We start from the raw sequence: 19,540 nt of genomic DNA, 5'->3' as shown, positions 1-19,540 counted from the left end.
TCATCCTCCGACCTGAATTCGCTGGACTATTTCGTTTGGTCATTCGTCGAGAACATCACCAACATGACCTCCCACAACGCCAAAGTCAGCCTGATCGCCGTCATCCGCCGAGTATTCGCCGAGCTCCTGCCGGCGCTTGTGGAAAAGGCGTTTTATTTAGCGGATATTTTTCCGGTACAAGAACCCAAGTTTACCCGGCTGGGCAAACTTGGGTTCTTGTGTATTAAAATAAACTTACCTTCGCATCTCAATCCAGCAAATTTAAATGGGCAATTGAAAACGCAGTAACCAGTTTTGGGATGGCATTGATTTTTAACGCAGTTGTGGCATCGTTTGCTGCATGAACTGCCATAATAACCTGGTAAGCAAACTAAAAACGAAAATAATAAATAAAAAGAAACATTAGCAACAGGAATCAGTTTTAATGACATCTTCATATTTTTTTGTTTTTACAATTTTGTAACAAATCATTTTTTTCACCGGTTATTTGATATTTTCACAAGAATTTCTCTTAAGTAGTTTGAAAGTTCTGTGATTAAAGTACAATTTATTTTGAAGATTCTGCTGACATAATTTATTCATACTGTTTAGATTCTTCGGACTACTGTTCTCATCTCGATTGTTATTTTCACAAAGTTTCGACTGATGTAACCTCCGAACTTGTTCAGGTTTATTTTATCAAACTCGAAGATTTTTCTCCCGAACTCGGAAATCTGCACGTAATTTCGTACGGAACTCTTTATTTAATCTACAGGGTTAGTATGCTTTCGTTTCGCCGGCCATGATTGGGTAGAAGTCTTAAATAATTCACAATTGCATTTTAAATGTCGCCTGCATAGAGGATTCTAGGGGTTGAAGGTTCAATCCTCAGTTTGGGCGACATTTAAAATAAAAAAGCTACAAATAAGTTAGGATTTCTACCCAGCCATAGCTCACAGAACGAGAGCATGCTAACCTCGTGGATTAAATAGAAGGTTCCGTTTAAATTATTTAGAGATCTCCATGTTTGACAGAAAGATTCCTGAGTTGAAAATAACACTCAAGATGAAAACAGCAGTCGGAATAATCCAATAATAAGATTAAGTATGATAGACTAATGGAAATAATATTTCAAATTTAAGCAGAACCAAATACTTGAATTTATTTGAGTGGATGCGGCCATTCCATTTACTACTATTTAATTGTAAAATATACATGGTGTTTTTTTCTTTAACTGCAAATTTGGCAACTATCGGTTATTTTCATTTCAGTTTGGTTTGGCAATTCATCATGAAGAGGCTGACACCCGAGCAGCGTTTGCAAATTGTGTGCGATCTGATCAATTTACTAAGAGAAACATTTGATGAACGAATAAGTTTACAAAATGGACCTGTCGACTGATTATCTCGTCCGTGCGATTTAACCCCATTAGATTTTTTTCTGTTGGAATATATAAAGTTCCATGCCTATGTTGATAAACCAGACACAATCGACTACTTGGAATATAACATTTGACGCGTTATTGCCGAAATGATACTTAATTTAATACGTAGAGTTTGTGAAAATTGGACCGCTAGATTATATGAGTAAGGTCGGCCGGGGAGGGGGGGCTCGAAATTTTATTTCTATATAAATAAAAAAAATAGATATATGTCTGTGTATAAATATTTAACCGATAAACTCTTAAACTACTTGTCACATAACACTAAAATTAACAAGAAATAGTAATCATACACCAAGGATGTTTTATAATGAGTAAAATCTTTGTTTGGATGGATGAATAACGCGTACAGCGCGTTGAATTGCAAAATCTTTGTTTTAACTTGCCGATATATTTTTAATAGTTTTACGCATGCGCAAATTGAATCATAGCTAGAAGTAATTTAATTTTAGATATTTCTCATCTATCTATCGGGTTAGCTCAAACGGTAGGGAAGGCACTAAATGTTTTGGCGTCGATTCTAGCTGATGGCACCCTAGTCATTTTTTAACCTTTGAAATCAGTACTGTATGTATAATAATCTATGGATAATTAACTTTATAATAATATATACGAAATCTCCATGAATTAAAATATATTTAAGCGTATTTTAAGGATGTGCACACCTCTGCTATTTAAATTATAAATTCCAAAAATGAATCTTTGAGATAACCACATATTTGCATAATAAAAATATTTTTCTGTTATTTATTTTAATTCAAAGTTCTCCGCCTCTAAAGAAAAAAAACACTATACTTTTGTGCAAAAAGGGTTGCAAGGAAGAGATGCAATTATTTTCTTCCACTAGATTTTGTAGTTGAACTTGAAGTTTGTTTTTGACACAGAATGCCCAGATATGGCAGCAGTACTCCATCTTAGACTGGATCTGACTCACATAATAGGTACAGAGGGAGAATAGATTTCGCTGACTAAAAACTGAATTTACCTTGACATTTCTCTCCTTGATATCCAAACACGCATCCCTGTCTGCAGACGCCATTATTATCGCAATCTTGTTCCTTGCATGTTTTGCAAAGACTGCCACAATCCTGGCCATAGTAACCATGCACGCATTCTGAAAAAAATAGCAGAAAAATTACTTTTAATAAATGGTATATGTTATAGAAAGATGAGTTTGAATGTTTGTTGATACTGTTGTGGTGCGTCCACCCTACAGATAACAATGAACATTTCCATTTACTATAAAGATCAGGAGAATATTTCTCACGGCGATAGCACACAGTAAAGACTCTTCCACCTGTGGCAGTCGGACAGACGTATACCCACACTCGTTATTTATTTTTTGTTTTTGTCTTTTGTTGTTTTTTTTGTTGTTGTTTTTTTTTGTTTTGTTTTGTTTTTTTGTTTTTTGTTCTTTTGCTTTTGTGTTCAATATATTTCGTTTTCATTAATTACCGAGTTGTAACTTTCTTCTGGGTCCTTATGGATCACAACAGATACAGAAATAGATAACGAGGAAGAATAGATGAATAAATAAATGGGTAGGTGCAAATGTGCGTCATATCGTCTACAAATAAATGATATGATTAGTTGTAATATAAAAAAAATATAAATAAATACCAGACATAAATTCTTTACTCAATTAGGTTATGTATACTAAATAGTAATCTTTATAATAGCTAATAATCTTTTTAATTTCAGATTTCACACACACACACACACACACACACACACACACACACACACACACATATATATATATATATATATATATATATATATATATATATATATATATATATATATGATGAAAATAATGCAAATAGTATTCCGACAAAATAGAGAAAATAAAAAGGAACAAACCGTATTATGTGTTCATCAACGTTTCGTCTTTATTTCGAGACTTCCTCTGGATGAATGAGATTAAGAAACAAATTTTGTACTGGTATTTTTTTGTTTCTTAATCTCATTCATCCAGAGAAAGTCTCGAAATATATATATATATATATATATATATATATATATATATATATATATATATATATATATATATATATATATATACAATCCCGGTTAACAATATCCAAAAGTAAAAACCATTGAATTTAACGAGGTTGTTGATAGTGATCAATAAAAAGAGAAAAATATTATTTTATTCAATTATGGTAAAAAAAAAAATTGATCGCGATAAATAATCCGTTGTTAAAATCTAAAGTATTTGATCAGGCAACCATAGCCTCCATGTCTTTATAGAAACAAGTCTTTTAATGACGTTTTCGTATCTAGATTGAAATAGTAGATTTATTGTCGCGACTAATGGTAATTTTTTTTTATTTAATAAAATCTATTTGCCTTTCTGGTAAGGTACTTAAGCTTATACACTTTTATTCACATAGCATTTATATGCTACTCAACATGTCGCAAAATAGATCTCGTAATTTCAAACTTATTAATAGTTTATCTTTTTATTTATTTAGTTTTTTTTTATTATTTTATCATATTACAAATAGTAACCGTATTATTGTACATTTTCTTATTGGGGAGGTGGTATTATTCACTGGCGAGCCACGTATTCAACAGTTGTTTTGTTTTTAAATCCCGGAAACAGCTACATGGTAAACAGCTAAGGATCCCCGTTTTCTATTTTTCCAAATTTCAGTTAAGGTTTCTCTTTTCATTCTCATATAGTTAAATTCTCTTTTATAATTGAAAACTTTTGCGAAATCGGCTTATGCATATGCTAAGTCTATTTCTTTTTAACAATTTCAGTAAAAGCTTTTTTCTCATCCTTATATAAATGAATTCTTTTTTGTAATTATAAACTTTTTAAAAGTCTGATTATGTAAGTTCTAAGTAGGTTAAATGTATGTTAATGTATGTTAAATTTAGTTTCGTTCTTTTTTTCCTGGAATTTAAACAATTTTATTCAATTTAAGGGAAAAAATGCCATTTGTCGCGACAATAAATCTACTGTTTATTTTACGTTCAATTCATATAGAAAAATGACGCTTGCTTTTGAAACTATAATTACTTCGTCTGGTGGACAAAACTCGTTTCCTGGAATTTTAAACGTTATTTTCGTTTTCAGCACCCTATTATAGTGGTAACTTTAAAGGATTTTTGAAGGTGGAAAGATACTGCACCTTTACCGAAACATTTTATGGCTGTAAAATGTGCTAAACATAGGCCCTGAATGATAGATGATTCCTTTAATGTGCGACTTATGGGCAAATGTCACATAACTCACTACACAATTCAGGTCATTAGCTTTCCAACGAGCTTTCATTTATTAAATTTTGAATTTTGATCAATAGTTGCTGAGATTCGGAACTTATAAAATTGCCCAAAAATGTGGTATCTCTCTCCCTCTCTCTCTCTCTCTCTCTCTCTCTCTCTCTCTCTCTCTCTCTCTCTCTCTCAATATATATATATATATATATATATATATATATATATATATATATATATATATATATAGCCCCAAAACCTCTGGCCTTGATGGACAGGAGACTAAAACTTGCTACTATGTTTTCAAATGATCTGAAATAACAGCAAGGGGAGACTTGATTCCAAATATTCTCATATGTTATATCTCCTCTCTTTTTGTAATGGCGTACGATTATGAATATCTCTAGTATCAAATCATCCTTATGCACTGTGAAATGTACTTTATGTATGAAAACCAAAGAGAGGAGATATAACATATGAGAAATATTTGGAATCAAGTCTCCCCTTGCTGTTAATTCAGATCATTTGAGATCATAGCAGCAAGTGTTAGTCTCCCTTCCATCAAAGCTAGAGGTTATGGGAAAATATCAAATATTTTGTAATTCATATGCAAAACTATAAAAACAAATAAGGATATATACATATAATATATACATATAATATATATATATATATATATATATATAGAGAGAGAGAGAGAGAGAGAGATACATATAGATATAGATATATAGATAAATATGATGATAGACTCTCTCGTCGAATTTGATGTATAAGCTTCCGCCACTTCTGTTAAGTTGTTCGAAAACCCACATAGAGGATGTGTTTCTTTTAATAGTGTTGCAGGCTTTTTGGTATTATTGCTAATTCTTGTCAGTGCAGACGGCTGCCACGAGATAAAGCATACAGTACAACGCAGGTTTTTAAATCAAAGTTACCTTCTCCTAGAAGCATGGCAAAATGAAGACTTGGGGTGCATCGCTCCCAATGAATTTAATGCGTCTCCAGATAATAACTTGGAAATTTCTACGACTCGGCGCGATACATACAACGCTTGGCCTTGCCAAATGGTCACCTATTTGATACTGGCCAGGCTCATAGTTGCTTAACTTCGATGATCTGGAAAGAACCGGTGTGTGAACTTAATTGTTATGTGTGTGTCAGAGTCATTGCGAAGTATAGACAACCAAAATTATATAGAAATCAGTTCGTTACAACTTTTCAGAAAGTTTTATAAAAATCCAAGTCATCAATTTTTCTAATAAGTACAAAAGTGTCAATTTTAGACATTTTAACTCGAAATACATCCCTAGGGAGGCATCCGGAGCTTTCCCGAAAAATCCGTTCTGTTACATTTTTGCTTATATCATGTTTAATGTTTGTGCAAAATTTCCAAAAATTCCAAGGCGTAGTTATTGAGAAAGGTGCGTACAGACGAACGGACGAACAGACGAACGGACAAGGGTGAATTTACAGGTCCGCCCTCCTTTTGTAGGGGAGACTAAAATAATTAAATTTACACTTTGACAAGCACAAGTTTGGTCTTCTAGCGATTTGCATAGCTTTTCAGTTTTGGAACTTTTACAAAAATAGAAATTAAACTTTGCGTTTATTTACGACAAGTTCGTAACTTTCGTTTTCCTTGTTTTGTTGCTTAGCCCTCACATTACATGAGCGATATTTCTGACAAAGGAGTAAAAATTGTTGTTTTCTGGTTCAGAATCTATACGTTGGCAAGTTTTTTACCTTGAAGTAATAGTTTATTTTAGCTCCTTATATAGAGTGGCTTCATACCTTGTCCGAAGCGATTTACAAAAGAAAAAAGAAACTATTTTTTGTTGTTTTTTCCTGTTGTTTTCTAATCAAAAGCAATTACCTGTGCATGCAGGTCCAGTAAATCGTTCGGTGCATCCAGAAAGACATACCCCCTGTCGGTTACAATGTCCATTCTTGCAATGATGGCATACTTTTTCACAGTTCTGTCCATAATGAGCAAACTTGCATTCTGAAAAGAGAAAAGTGATTGACATTTGACACAAGGTGATGACATTTGACACAAGGTCATGACATTTGACCCTTTGCTTGTAAATTTGCTGTGTTTCAATCGTTAAGTGATTCTTACGAACGCTAAAATGCAAATGGCTATAATTGCTTACATTCTTTTCTTTTATGCTTCGTTGGAATTTGCTTTTCTTCTCAATCCCCAAAACTAACAAGTTTTAACATGAATGTGTTAAATCAAATACTTTTCAACCAATGGAACTATTTTCAAATCATAAAAAGTAACTCACGAAAATAATAAGCTTGTTTGAAGTTGGACGCAAGCGGCTACTATTTGGGATCATGTCTAACAGGTGACTGAGGGAAGAATTGAGTAGCGAGATGTCTGTTCACATTATATTTAAACGTCTTCATTTTAGTACAGTCAGGGAAGCATTAAACAGTAAAAGGGTTCCAAAGTCTATCAATCCGAAGAAAGAAGCGTTTAGGCTAGAAAGCTTTCCAGCATTTAGAGACCTCCACAGTGAAATGGTGGAATTTTGCTGCTTGTCGGGTTAGTCGGGACTATGTACATCGATGGGGCACAAGTGTTATGAGTTCATGAGAGCACATTCCATTAAAGTACTTGCATAACAGGGACAGGGGGCAGAGGTGGGGCAGGGGTTGGATCTTGGTTGATAGAGCTTTCTGGGATTTGTTTTCTATCTACGTATATAGAACAAAAGATGGCTAAAATAATAGCTTAGAAATGGCTAAACGAAGATAAATGTCTATGGTAATTTAGTCAGTTTATATTAGAGGACGAATGCAAATACAATGAATTTATTTAAACCAATTGTGATGTTGTAAGGTTGAACAGATTTTTATTTTAACCAACTGTGATGTTGTAGGGTTGAACAGATAGTAGTTTCTTGTCAGCCAAGAAAAAAAGGACTCGCAACAACAAAATCGTTCGTTAGAAAATATTAAAATATTTTCTCACTTTGTGTTGTGTGCTTCAGCAGGTAGACAGGAGGAGGGAGGAGGAGTTCGTGGATTTCAGCAACTCAGCAGCGATGTGCGTGCTTGTGGTTAATATTACACTCTGACTGACTCCTCTTTCGCTTCGCTTGTTTATATCGACCTGTTCTCTCGGAGGTGTTTAACCACGGCAGCTATGAGGTCAACTACTTTATTTATTCACCTCCGACGACTTAAGTTTTGACAGGTCTGCATTCATCATTCGGTACTTTAGCTTGTCGTTCACATGCATGTGTGTGTGTGTGTGCACAGTCTTAACATGCGACACAATAAGCAAGAGAAAGTAAAGATAAACTTACCATTACAGGTGAGTCCTGTATATCCATCGACACAGTCTCCATAACAATTACCATTTATTGGATTACACATACCATTCAGGCAGTTTGAACATCTGTTAAGACAGTCTTTTCCGTAAAAACCTTGCTTGCAGTCTACAATTAAAAAATTATAAAGTTGTCAGCGTGTCAAGGGATACATAATAATTTCATTTTGATTGAGTCAATATTAATGAATTAGACTTACAATTTCCCAGAGAAATTATTTAAACCAATGAGTAATTTGAAACATTCTTTAATTTTTTTTTTTTTTTTAACTTTTAAACTTTTGGAAGTTTTTTAAAAAATTGAAGAGTGTAAAAAATTTGTTTAATAGTTTTATAAATTAAAAAAATATTTTTTTTAGTATTTCATTTTCTTATATTTTGTTTTGTATACTCTTCTAACATTTATTGTTCTGTCATTTCCCTTCTCTTTTCCGCCCCATCATATCGCCCCCCCATAAATATTTTTTTCCAATTCTAATTTCACAATTTTTCCATTTCTGAATGTTTTCAAAATCGATTTACCTATACTTTTGTATAATGCCGGCTCTTTCTCCTTCATTGAAGAGGAGCATTTAATATCGAAATGGCCTAAAGACGTTTCTCCCTTATTTCTCTTTCTGAAACTCTCATTAACTTGATAATGTAATCGAGTTCCTATGTGACTTTACACGTTATCTTCTCAACTTATTATATAAGGGGAATTTACACCGATTAGCACTATAAATAGCGCTAGTAATTCCAACATTGGTGAGAGAGATGCGACTTCACTTCAACTGCTTGCCGAGTGCCCAGCAGATATACACGCTTTCCTATCTTTGTACATTATTGTTAATACACTTGTTCCTTAACCGACCCACGACTTGATTGTTCTTATTTTCACTGTTGTTTTACGACGCAACAGATTGGCGACAAGGAATCGAAACGAGCATCACTGCAGAGAATCATCAAAAGTGATTGAAATAAAGATTCGTAAAATCTTTACGGCAGAACACCTTCGTCATTTCAACAGATATTTGGATACGCAAGGATTAACAGCGAATTAATTACTAAAATAGTAATTTGGCGACGGGAAAAAGCTTGCTACCAAAATCTACAGTGAAAAACGCGAACGTTGTCAATTATTTAATAATTGAACACACTTACCAAGTGTTTTTGAAAGAGAAAAAGGGTTCATTTTTTCTTCACCAGAAGCCATTTTTCCTACGGTAGGAATTTTCTTCTGCAAAGTTAAATGTCCAAAACTAACTAGCAAATACCGTGTAAACTTATCGTTATTTCGATAGCATCTGGGATTTGAAAAAAAAACGATTGGCTTTGTCAAGAGACAAAGAGACAGACCGTGAAAAATAATTATTCACGTACGTCATTTGTGCTTTGCAAACACGTAAAGAATCAAGTCATTTTTTGCAAAAGGCAAAGAGGGTAAAAAAAAAACTAAACGTTTCCTATACAAATTCGTCGGATATTTAAAGCGACGGATTTTATTTTTGCTACGTAAAAACGCGTGCAAATAAGAAATGTTAAACAAATGTTATTTCGCTGGATTGTTTCTAGTAAGACTAGAAATATAGCGTTCAACAAATTAAGTTACAAAAGAATTGGAAAAGTAAACTTGGTTGATTTCTTCTTTTTTTTTACTAAGGAATATTTATTTAATACAAGCGTAAATTGTAAACTGAATTCGTATGATGGATGCAAAATTCAAAGATTCACTGTTGTAATTGTTCCAATTCAAGGTAGACCAAAATCTCGCGTTGAAAAAGCAGCAAATTCAATAAGTAGAAAGAGAAGAGGGATTTAAACAAGCATTTGAAGAAAAAATACTTCAACAACAGAACTGATTAGGGTGAACCCAAAACAAAAACGTTATTAATCCCAGACGGGATATTTTCAAAAGGGGGTGTTATACCGGCCTTTTTTGAACAGATGAATTTACACCGATTAGCACTATAAACAGCGCTACTAATTCCAACACCGGTGAGAGAGATGCGACTGCACTTCAACTGCTAGCCGAGTGACCAGCAGATATGCACGCTTTCCTATCTGTACATTATTGTTAATACACTTGTTCCTTAACCGAACCTCGACTTTATTGTTCTTATTTTCACTGTTGTTCCACGACACAATATATATGTATATATATAAATATATATATACTGGATCTTAATTTACGTCTTATTTTTAAATGAGTGCCCTCAATTACCAATTGGGCTACCTTCCAAGAATTTCAGTTCGTTTAATTTTAAACTTTCGTATTTTTCTTTTTCCTTATCTTAATCTTCTCTTACTTTTTTGTTCTTAATTTGTCCTGCTTTATTCATATTTCATTATGTATTTTATCAGAACTTTTAGGTATGTATTTTGTTTTGTTTATTTTTGGAATTAAAAAAAAAATTTGAAGTTTCAAAAATGCACTCGATGAAGGTTGGAAGCTACATCATCTGAAACAAATAGATTATGTAAAAAGGAAACTTACTTTGGCATTTTTCATCGTAATTTAAGGAACAACCATTAATGCAAGTTCCATCTCGATTGCAAAGGTGTCCTCTGCATCCATAGCATGTCAGATCGCACATGGATCCATAGAAACCGACGGCACATTCTACAAACAAAAAACAAAAGAAAGCAGAAAATTCAAATTATACATTTTGGGGGTTCTTATTTAGAATTTGACTTAATTTTTTTTAAATTCCAACAATCTTTATGATGCAACTACTCGTAACAGAACGAAGATATCATATTCGAAAAATCACGTTAATTAACTAAATAGTTTTTCCTAAGAAAACTAAATTTGATTACGAAGCGAGACCCTATTCTTTGATTCCACATCTTTTATAAATATTTTATAAACAAGGGACAGACAACTCAGAGCTATCGAGATTCAAATCAGCCTTGTAGTGTATACAATTTGCTATTTAAATCGCTAAAAATTGTAAATTTGTTTTCTTACGTAAAAAACTAATTTATCAGTTACCTGATTTTTAGCATATGGCATCTTTGTTCCGTGACAATTACGCACAGAATTAAGATTTATATGTATTTGTTTTTTTTAATTCAGTCGAATTTTAAACAAGAAACATTTTTTAATTCACAAGTTAGCATTTATCCAGCTACTCGAAGTTAAAAGTTAATAAGACGCATATTGTTAGTTAAATGATGAAGAATATTATGAGAGGATTGAAAATAATGAACTGGAGAAAATTTGATTTCTGGTGAGGATTTTTTTAAATATCTACTGACATTAGATTTGTTGAACACACACACACACACACACACACACATATATATATATATATATATATATATATATATATATATATATATATACTTCCATTTGACTTATCCGTTACTTTTTTTTAAAAAAACATTTTATAAAAAAATGAAACTTCACTTCTCCATGATTTGATGTTTTTTATTCTGGAAACTTTAATTTACCTTGGACATGTATAATTCTAAAATTGGTAAGTGTTTTCCTTCTGATGAATTAAGGGAGAAATAAATTCAATAATTAACATAAGTGAGGAAACATTGGTAAGAAAAGTTGCTGAAAAGACAACCCAAGATTTGTTGATTCATTGGTATGAATCTACTTTGTAACTTTTTCGAGGATCCGTCAAGCAAGATCAGGAACGGATTAGGTATGTTCTCCGATCGGCATGATGTTAGAACCCCAGAGAATTATTATTTATCATTTTTGTTACATGTCCGTTGTTAAAATGTATCTGTTGTTGTAAGTTTGATACCACTAGACGATACATGAATTAGACACGCCTATACAATATACACCCTCCATGACATACAGAACCTCTCCGACAATATTATAAATTGTGTAAGCCTTTGTTTTAGACAATCTTTACCATATCAGTACGCATTCAATTGTTTTAATGTAGTTCAGTTTTGCATCTATAAAAGGGGTCGATGTCATATCAGCGCGAGGAAATCCTCCTGAATCATGCACTTCAGCTATTAGTATATAACGCAGAGAACAGGCCGTTTTTCCGTAAATGTTGCCTCAGCATATTTCGGCAACTTATATAAACTGCCGGAATATGGCAAAACGCTAAACCAACGTAACAGACGCCAGTTAATGAATTGGAAGAAAATATTTGTTTTATTGTGCAAAAATGTAAATCATTAACATAAATAATTTTAGTAAATACGTCAGGATGAATTTAACGATTTTTCAGATTCTGCTACAGTTGGCGGGAAAAAATATTTCATTTTTCCAGGAATGGAAATTAATCGAAAATACATGTGGTCCTAAGTTTTCAAAATTTACAGCAAGAGTGCGTCATCAGTTCGGGACACAACATGGCCGATTGAAAAAAAAAGTCCTACAAAACATTTGTAAAAAGTACTGCCTTGGAAGGATTTTAGTTCTCTCACACTGCAAGAACTGTGACACTTGGGTCGGGAAGTAGGATTGAGAAGTCAACTCCCCTGAGGAGGGGCACTCTGACTTTCAAAAAGTACTTGGGCAATCCCGTCGGCATTCTCCGGGAAAGGCGCCTGAGGCGATGAGCTCCGTCTCAAAGAGGCTGGACCTCCAAGAACTGAACAGAACCAGCATTACACCGCAAAATCAAGAGCGGCCAGATCATTACAGGAATGCTGTAATCTTTGTTGAGTTTGGGCCGAGGACAAAAATTCGTATAATCAACCCCCCCCCCCAAAAAAAAAAAATAATAATAAAAACCTAAACGTAGTAGACAAAAATAAAAACATTTTGTCATAAAATAATTCTTTCACAATTTCTATCTCAAAAAAAGAAACCTCTTTAAAAAAGTAACATTTCTTACGAAAAAAGCTTTTTATTTGTTGCTACGCATTATTTGAAAAATATATATATTCATAAAATTTTCCGTAAGTTGATTGTTTGTTTGGGGATGGATTTCCATTTTTTTATTTAATCATTAAAATTATTATACAATAAATATTTTCTACCATAGGTTTTTTTTGTTGTTCATTCGACATTTCCAGCAGGTTACATAAGCTGTCGGAGTACGCCGGTACAACAACCACAGAAAAACGTGTCGTTCTCTGCATAAGAATGCAGTTATTATATATGTTTATAGACAAGTCCTAAGGTTAATATTCGAAAAATAAAACTTACCATCACATTTTTTGCCTTTAAAGTTCTCTTTGCAGCCCTGTTTGCAGACTCCACTCCTGCAGTTGCATCGTTCAAATTTGCAGCCATGACACTCGTTGGAGCAAGTTGCGCCATAATAACCAGGTATACAGTCTGTGAATAACACAAAGAAATAAAACATCTTAACAATGAAATTGAGTTTCAATAGTTTTAAAGACATCTCTAATAGACGATGTCAGTCTATCAGTCTGTAGGTTGATTAATCGCTCAATCAGTTCATCACGCGACAGTTTAAGATAGCATAAACATACAGATTGAATGGACATTTTTAGATACGTCCAAGCAAATCTATAACAGGTTTTGTCAGTCCGTTGGTCTGTCACGTTCTAACTTTTAAATAAAATCTTCATCTGCAAATGTAACGTTTTCAAAAACAAAATTTTCACAGTTCGCACATGTCGTTTCCAACAAACATATACTTGTGCACATGCGTGTTGTTGCCAGTGAACGATTAAGAGACAATCAGCAAAATATATTACATACGTGCGCGGTCGCTGGTCTTTCATTCCTGTTTCGTCGCTTTTCTGTGTGGGCCGTGACCCTTTGTGATTGTTGAGCTTCTGTTTTGGGGGGATGTTTTACTTGGGAGTCAATACTTATCAAGGCCCGATGAACACTCGAGGATAAGGGTTAATAAACGTAAGGTAGTAGCATAGTAATCGTTAATGGTGTGAACGATGGAATTTGATTATTTATGCGAACGGCTCACAAGAACTTGTTTCCATAGATGCATGTTGCCCCTTTTGCTTCCCAGTCCTGGCTGCTTATAAACTCTGTTTTCTTCCCCGAACACGTGACGTAATATCTCTGTCATATCATTCGACACCTGCATTTCTAGAGTTTTGTTTAGGGAGCTAACCTTTGATCCCCTGTCTCAATCATGCTAGCTGCAGATGGATCTATTTCTGTTTTCAACTAGGTCAACTTGACATGTATTTATGTAATCCTGGCCAAAATCATACTAGTTAACATAATCTCTACTTACTGACGTATGGTCCTAATCTATAACAAAAAGGTGCAGATGTAATGAACGCATTTTAAGAATTTATAAACATTCATATACATCTATAAATTTGTTATATGATGCAAAATTCTGGCGTCATAGATAAGCTACAGTAAAAAATGTAAGTATCATTTATAATTTTCTTTATTATCTTGTTTAGATAACAGTCTGTAGTGGAATGGGGACAAAAACGGATGGTCGCATTCAATGCTGCCACGACTAAGCTTCTTTCCTGTAATAATTACAAGAAACCTTTTCTACCACTAATAGTCATGACTACTGATACACTACCTGAAAGTACTTCGTTCAAACACCTCGGCTTAACGTTCACATGGAACATGAGTTGGAATAGATACATCGAGAGTATTGCTAAGTTTGCTGCAAAGAAGGTGGGCTCTCTCTATCGTGATAGAAAATTACTTAAGCCTGAAAGACCACCATTCGCTCATGTATGGAGTATCGTTGCCACATTTGGGCTAGTGCATCTGCTATTAGACTCTCACTCTTAGACAGTGTTCAAAAGAGAGTCGCCAACTTAATAGGTCCCACACTGTCAGCTAGGTTTCAACCTCTGTCTCCCCGATGAAATGCTGCAACCCTTTGTTTTATCAGTATTTAAATGGTATATGCTCCGACGAACTACAAGCCTTTATACCTTATCTACATAAATACCCCCGACAAACTCAATAAGCAGCAAAATCCCACTCCTACACAGTGGAGATCCCCAGATGCCAGAAAGCCTTCAACTCTAATAGTTTCTTCCCTAGAACTTTGAAATACTTTTCCGGGTTCCTGCTGTCCTGACTGTACTGACATGCAGAAGTTCAAGCGTAATGTAAACAGACATTTTGCTTCTCAACTCCCTACATAGTATTTATGCAAATTATGTCCCAGATAGTAGCCCCCTACATCAAAGTAGCACTGTGCCTTGTTTGGGGTGAAAATGCGATTAAAAAAATAAGTATACCATTAGCAATTCATATCTTCACAGTGTTCATTTGAAGGATATGCTTGAATTCAGGTTTCACATTATTTCTGATTACTTTTTCGCAGGATAACATTCTTGTTTTTTTTTGTTGTTTTTTTTTTTTACACGGTGGTCACCACTTATCAAGGCCCGGAAGCCACTCAGAGATAAGGGTTATTGCAAGTACATTACGTTAGTGTGGAGATTTGATAAAGTGTTTACTTAAGGGGGCGGTTCATTAAGAATTTGTTAACGTTGGACTTGAAGACATCCAAGTTGTAGTCAGGTGGGAAGCAGGCAGACGGAACAGAGTTCCACAGGCGTGCAGTTCTAAGAAAGAAGCTTTGTTCATGGAATCCACGTTTTGATTTAGGCACAGATAAAGAGTGGGGGAAATTTTTCACAGTGGATTCAGCTAGACGGGTGTTTTTCGTGAAAGATTGGCGAGGGGGGCAGAGATTGAAGTTCAGACGAGCACCTGCCATGGAAATAACGATAAAACAAGGATAGGCTCGCAACGTCTCTTCTGTAAGAGAGAGGTTGCAGGGTAGAGAAAAGGGCATCCCCACTAAGCCACGAAGTACATTAATGAATTCACTACTACGGTTCACATGTCCAAACTAACGTAGTTTGTGAAACTTTTAAACAGAGTCATATACTAATTTTTTTTTTTCGTAATTTGACTGCATATCGAGTAAACCATAGCATTTTAATTTCTTTTCGATCGCAATTTTTTATTTTTGATTATAAAAATTATAGAAATCTTAATAATAATTGCCTTCATGTCTTCTTTCCCCCATTAATCACACCTCGACTATTATTCAGCAGAGTAATGGCTAATAAACCTTCTTATTCCATGGGATTTTTTGTTTTTTGGTTTGTTTGGGTTTTTTTCATTCTGGCATCATCAAAAATCTATTAAAATAATTTATGATGTACGTACCCGTCACAGAATGAAGGTGCCATATTCCAAAAATCATTAAATTGATGAAGTATTTTTTACTGAGAACATCAAATTTTATAACGAAGCAAGACATTAAGTTTAGATCCAAAATAGTTTATATATAACTTGAAAGTGTTCAAAACCAGCTTCAAAACCTAGTAGATGACTCCCTTTTCTCTTCCCTGCAACCTCTTTCCCACAAAAGAGACGTCGCGAGCCTCTCACAAAAAACACTCGACTGGCTACAACTACTATCAACAATTGTCCCCACTCTCTATCTGTGCCTAAATCTAAACGTAGATTCCATGAACAAAGGTTCTTTCCCAGAATTGCCTGCTTATGGGACACTGTTTTGCTGATTGTTCTGCATTTTTTTTTTCAAAATATAAAAGAAAAACTGAAGAATACATTTCTCCTCCCTACAATAATGTGAATGATGACAAATTTCTGTCTCATGAAACAATGGCGTTCTGCATCTAGTCTGGTGCACTGCGGCATCTGCTATAGCTAACAAAGTCGAAGCTGGAGTTACCTTTCTGGGCAGATGATAATGAGACCAAGGTTCAACGAAAAGGCAAGCCAATATGGTTGGAGCCAGCGCAACTGCAGTAGTTGCGGAAAAATATTGCAGTGTTTCACCATCGATCTATCAGAACTCCAAAACCGATTTTATTTTTTGTCAGGGTTTACTCCCTTATCCTCTGCCTTTCTCAAGGCATCCACAAGGCAATGGAGTTATTTGTCCATAGCTGGTGAAATTTAAAAAAATATTTCTAATTTTGACGAAAATAACGACGATCCTAATTGAAGTTACGGTTGTATCAAAATGATAAAGTGATTCTTCTTAAAAAAGAGTCGGACGAAAGAAACGCAAATTCCGTAATAGTGAAAAACCTCTGTGAAACATTTACAAGCGTTGCTACTTCAATTTCTGCGAGTGTCGGGGGGGGTATTCGAATTTTTGTATGGACGATAATTATCACTTGATATAATTATCTGCCAATGCAAGGATATTGGAAAATAGGCCATCATTTATTGAGGAAAAACTTCAATTTATTAGCAATAAAAATCCAAAAAAGAATTATATGTGACAGGAGACCGTTATGCATGCGACTGTGAATTTCATATTCCCACGAAACTTCCTCCTTCTGTTATATAGTTATTATTATTAGTATTAGACGATACCACTTGTGCGCGTATGTTACGTGAGTTCTTATTAGTAAAGATATGAGTCTTAGTGAGAGTTCTTGTCTTATTACATATGATGTTGTATCTTAGAGAGAGACATGTGTATGTAATGACATTTTATAACACTGACATATAATAACAATACAATTTACCTTTTTGTAGAAATCACAAACACAAAGATGAGCTTTATCACAAAACACATGATGAATTTTATTTCTTCACGACCGGTCGTGATCTCCTCATTAAGAATTCAAAGTTTCACATCTTAGTTTCTGAAATGACGTCTCGCTTCAGACGTCCGCCTGTCTCTGAGTTTTCTAACTGACCGTCTCCCCTGACTGTCTCCCCGACCAACTAACTCTCACTTCCTATATTCAGAAATCCATGCATCCCGACCACGTGAGCAAAATTCACGTGTTTCAACATGCGCGACTTTGCACGTTTCCGACATTGATTTCCCAATAACCTATTTTTTCTTGTGTTGTTTCCACAAAGGAATTCAACCTACATATCTAATTTATTTAACCCATATTTTATTATCCACATTCTTTTAACAATTGAATAGTTTATTTATTATTTATTTCATCCGAATTAACAATTTACTGGACATTCCATTTAAACCTATTGTTCTTTAAAACTTATGTCTAGGGTTCGATTTCTGCTTTCTCTTATTTTCATTTTAAGTAATCTCTCTATTTTTATACTTACATGAACAGGGGACAGCCCTTATCATGTAACACTTCGAAGGAAGCCAGTGAATACCGCTTCGGTATAGTACGTAAAGATGAAAGAAGCCTCTATAAGATTTGACTTACGCTAGCTATAGCAAAAGCAAAAGTCAGAATATTCGCCCTACCCTCCAAATGATACTTAATACCTAATGATTGTTTGCGGCGTGTTTGATAAATAAGACTTACCGTCACATTTTCGTCCAGCAAAACGAGCTTTGCATCCGAAAAGACAAATGCCTTCTCGGTTGCATTTGTTCGCCCAACAATTATGGCACTCATAGTTGCAATTTTTTCCGGAATAACCTGGTGCACATTCTGCAAAAGAAAAATGAAAAGATTGTTTAACAAGCATAAAATCCATATTTTATATAAAAACAGCATTTTTTTTCTGGCTTCTGCTTTAAAAACATTAGAGTTACATTATTCAAGATCGGATCACATATTTCAGTCTTGTACACGCCTTTCTTTTGCACGTATCTGACCCACTTTTTCTCTCCTGCGATTGATTTTCACTCCTAACCTGAAATTAAAGACTTACATCAAATCTGCTTCCAAGGTATTCTACCGCTTCAGAAGCTATTTCACTCCCGATGCCATCCTTTATATGTATATGAGCATGATGCGTTCTAAAACTGTGTACTTTTGCCATAGTGATGGGAAGGTGGTTGCCCAAAGTACACTTTCCTGCGTTAATAGGTTTCAAACCAGACTTCTAAAACTAGCAGATGATCTTTTTTCTCCTCTCTGCAACCTCTTTCGCACAGAAGATGTTGTTGTTGTATAGTCTGTCTCTCTGTAACGATTTTTCTGTTTATCGCTCACGTATGTATACTCATGTTTGTTGCATTTGTACGAACATTATTCTTTTAAAAATGCTCTATTGTTATATAACATACATTGAGCTTCTAAACAAAAAGGATTGACATGCCCAAAGAGTGAAATATAATTGAAAAAACATATTTCACCAAAACAATATGTATACATATATATATATATTATAGTAAAAAAAAATTATTATATATATATATATATATATATATATATATATATATATATATATATGAATAAATGATTAATAAAATATGTTAAAAGACATCTTGAAAAAGAGTTAAAAACATATTTAATTTTAAAAAAGGAAGCACAAGATAACTTGAAAAAGAGTTAAAAACATATTTTTTTAATTCTTTTTCAAGATGTCTTTTAACATGTTTTATTAATCATTTATTCATATTATAAGCTCTATTTCCTTTTCGGTTTTATTGAGCTTTTACATCTGGCTGAGTTTATTTTACTTGTAAATATTAACTCTTTAATATTTATAATATATTTTAAGTTTACCATTTTGATTACCTTGGTAAACTTATTGTAATTTTTATTTTATATATATTTATATATACCTATATTTATTTTATTATTATATTTATATTAGTGTAAGGTTTATATTATTATTATTATATTGTGTGTATTTAGACAGCATTATTTCATTTAAACAAGCGTTGTTAAAGACACACACACACACACACACACAGGTTCCGTTTAATTAGACTTTTTTTTTATTTTCTCAATTT

General features: G+C 33.8%; 1 protein-coding gene across 15 annotated transcripts in view; it reads right to left on the bottom strand.

Moving 5' to 3' along the window:
* Positions 1–19,540, bottom strand: part of LOC145278112 (uncharacterized) — a 274,399-nt gene that overhangs the window by 167,022 nt on the left and 87,837 nt on the right. For all 15 annotated transcript variants that reach the window (XM_080130385.1, XM_080130390.1, XM_080130398.1 and 12 more), the window contains exons 16-22: positions 18,159–18,287; positions 13,102–13,233; positions 10,465–10,590; positions 7,966–8,097; positions 6,522–6,650; positions 2,406–2,534; positions 239–370 (exon numbers count right to left, since the gene is read on the bottom strand). In XM_080130385.1, the coding sequence (XP_079986511.1) occupies positions 239–370; positions 2,406–2,534; positions 6,522–6,650; positions 7,966–8,097; positions 10,465–10,590; positions 13,102–13,233; positions 18,159–18,287 (909 nt within the window). The remainder of the gene's footprint in view (positions 1–238; positions 371–2,405; positions 2,535–6,521; positions 6,651–7,965; positions 8,098–10,464; positions 10,591–13,101; positions 13,234–18,158; positions 18,288–19,540) is intronic.

This window comes from Euprymna scolopes, chromosome 6, assembly GCF_053919585.1.
Source record: "Euprymna scolopes isolate OS-2025 chromosome 6, ASM5391958v1, whole genome shotgun sequence".
Lineage (NCBI taxonomy): Eukaryota > Metazoa > Mollusca > Cephalopoda > Sepiida > Sepiolidae > Euprymna > Euprymna scolopes.
This window is presented reverse-complemented; position numbering and strand designations above follow the sequence as displayed.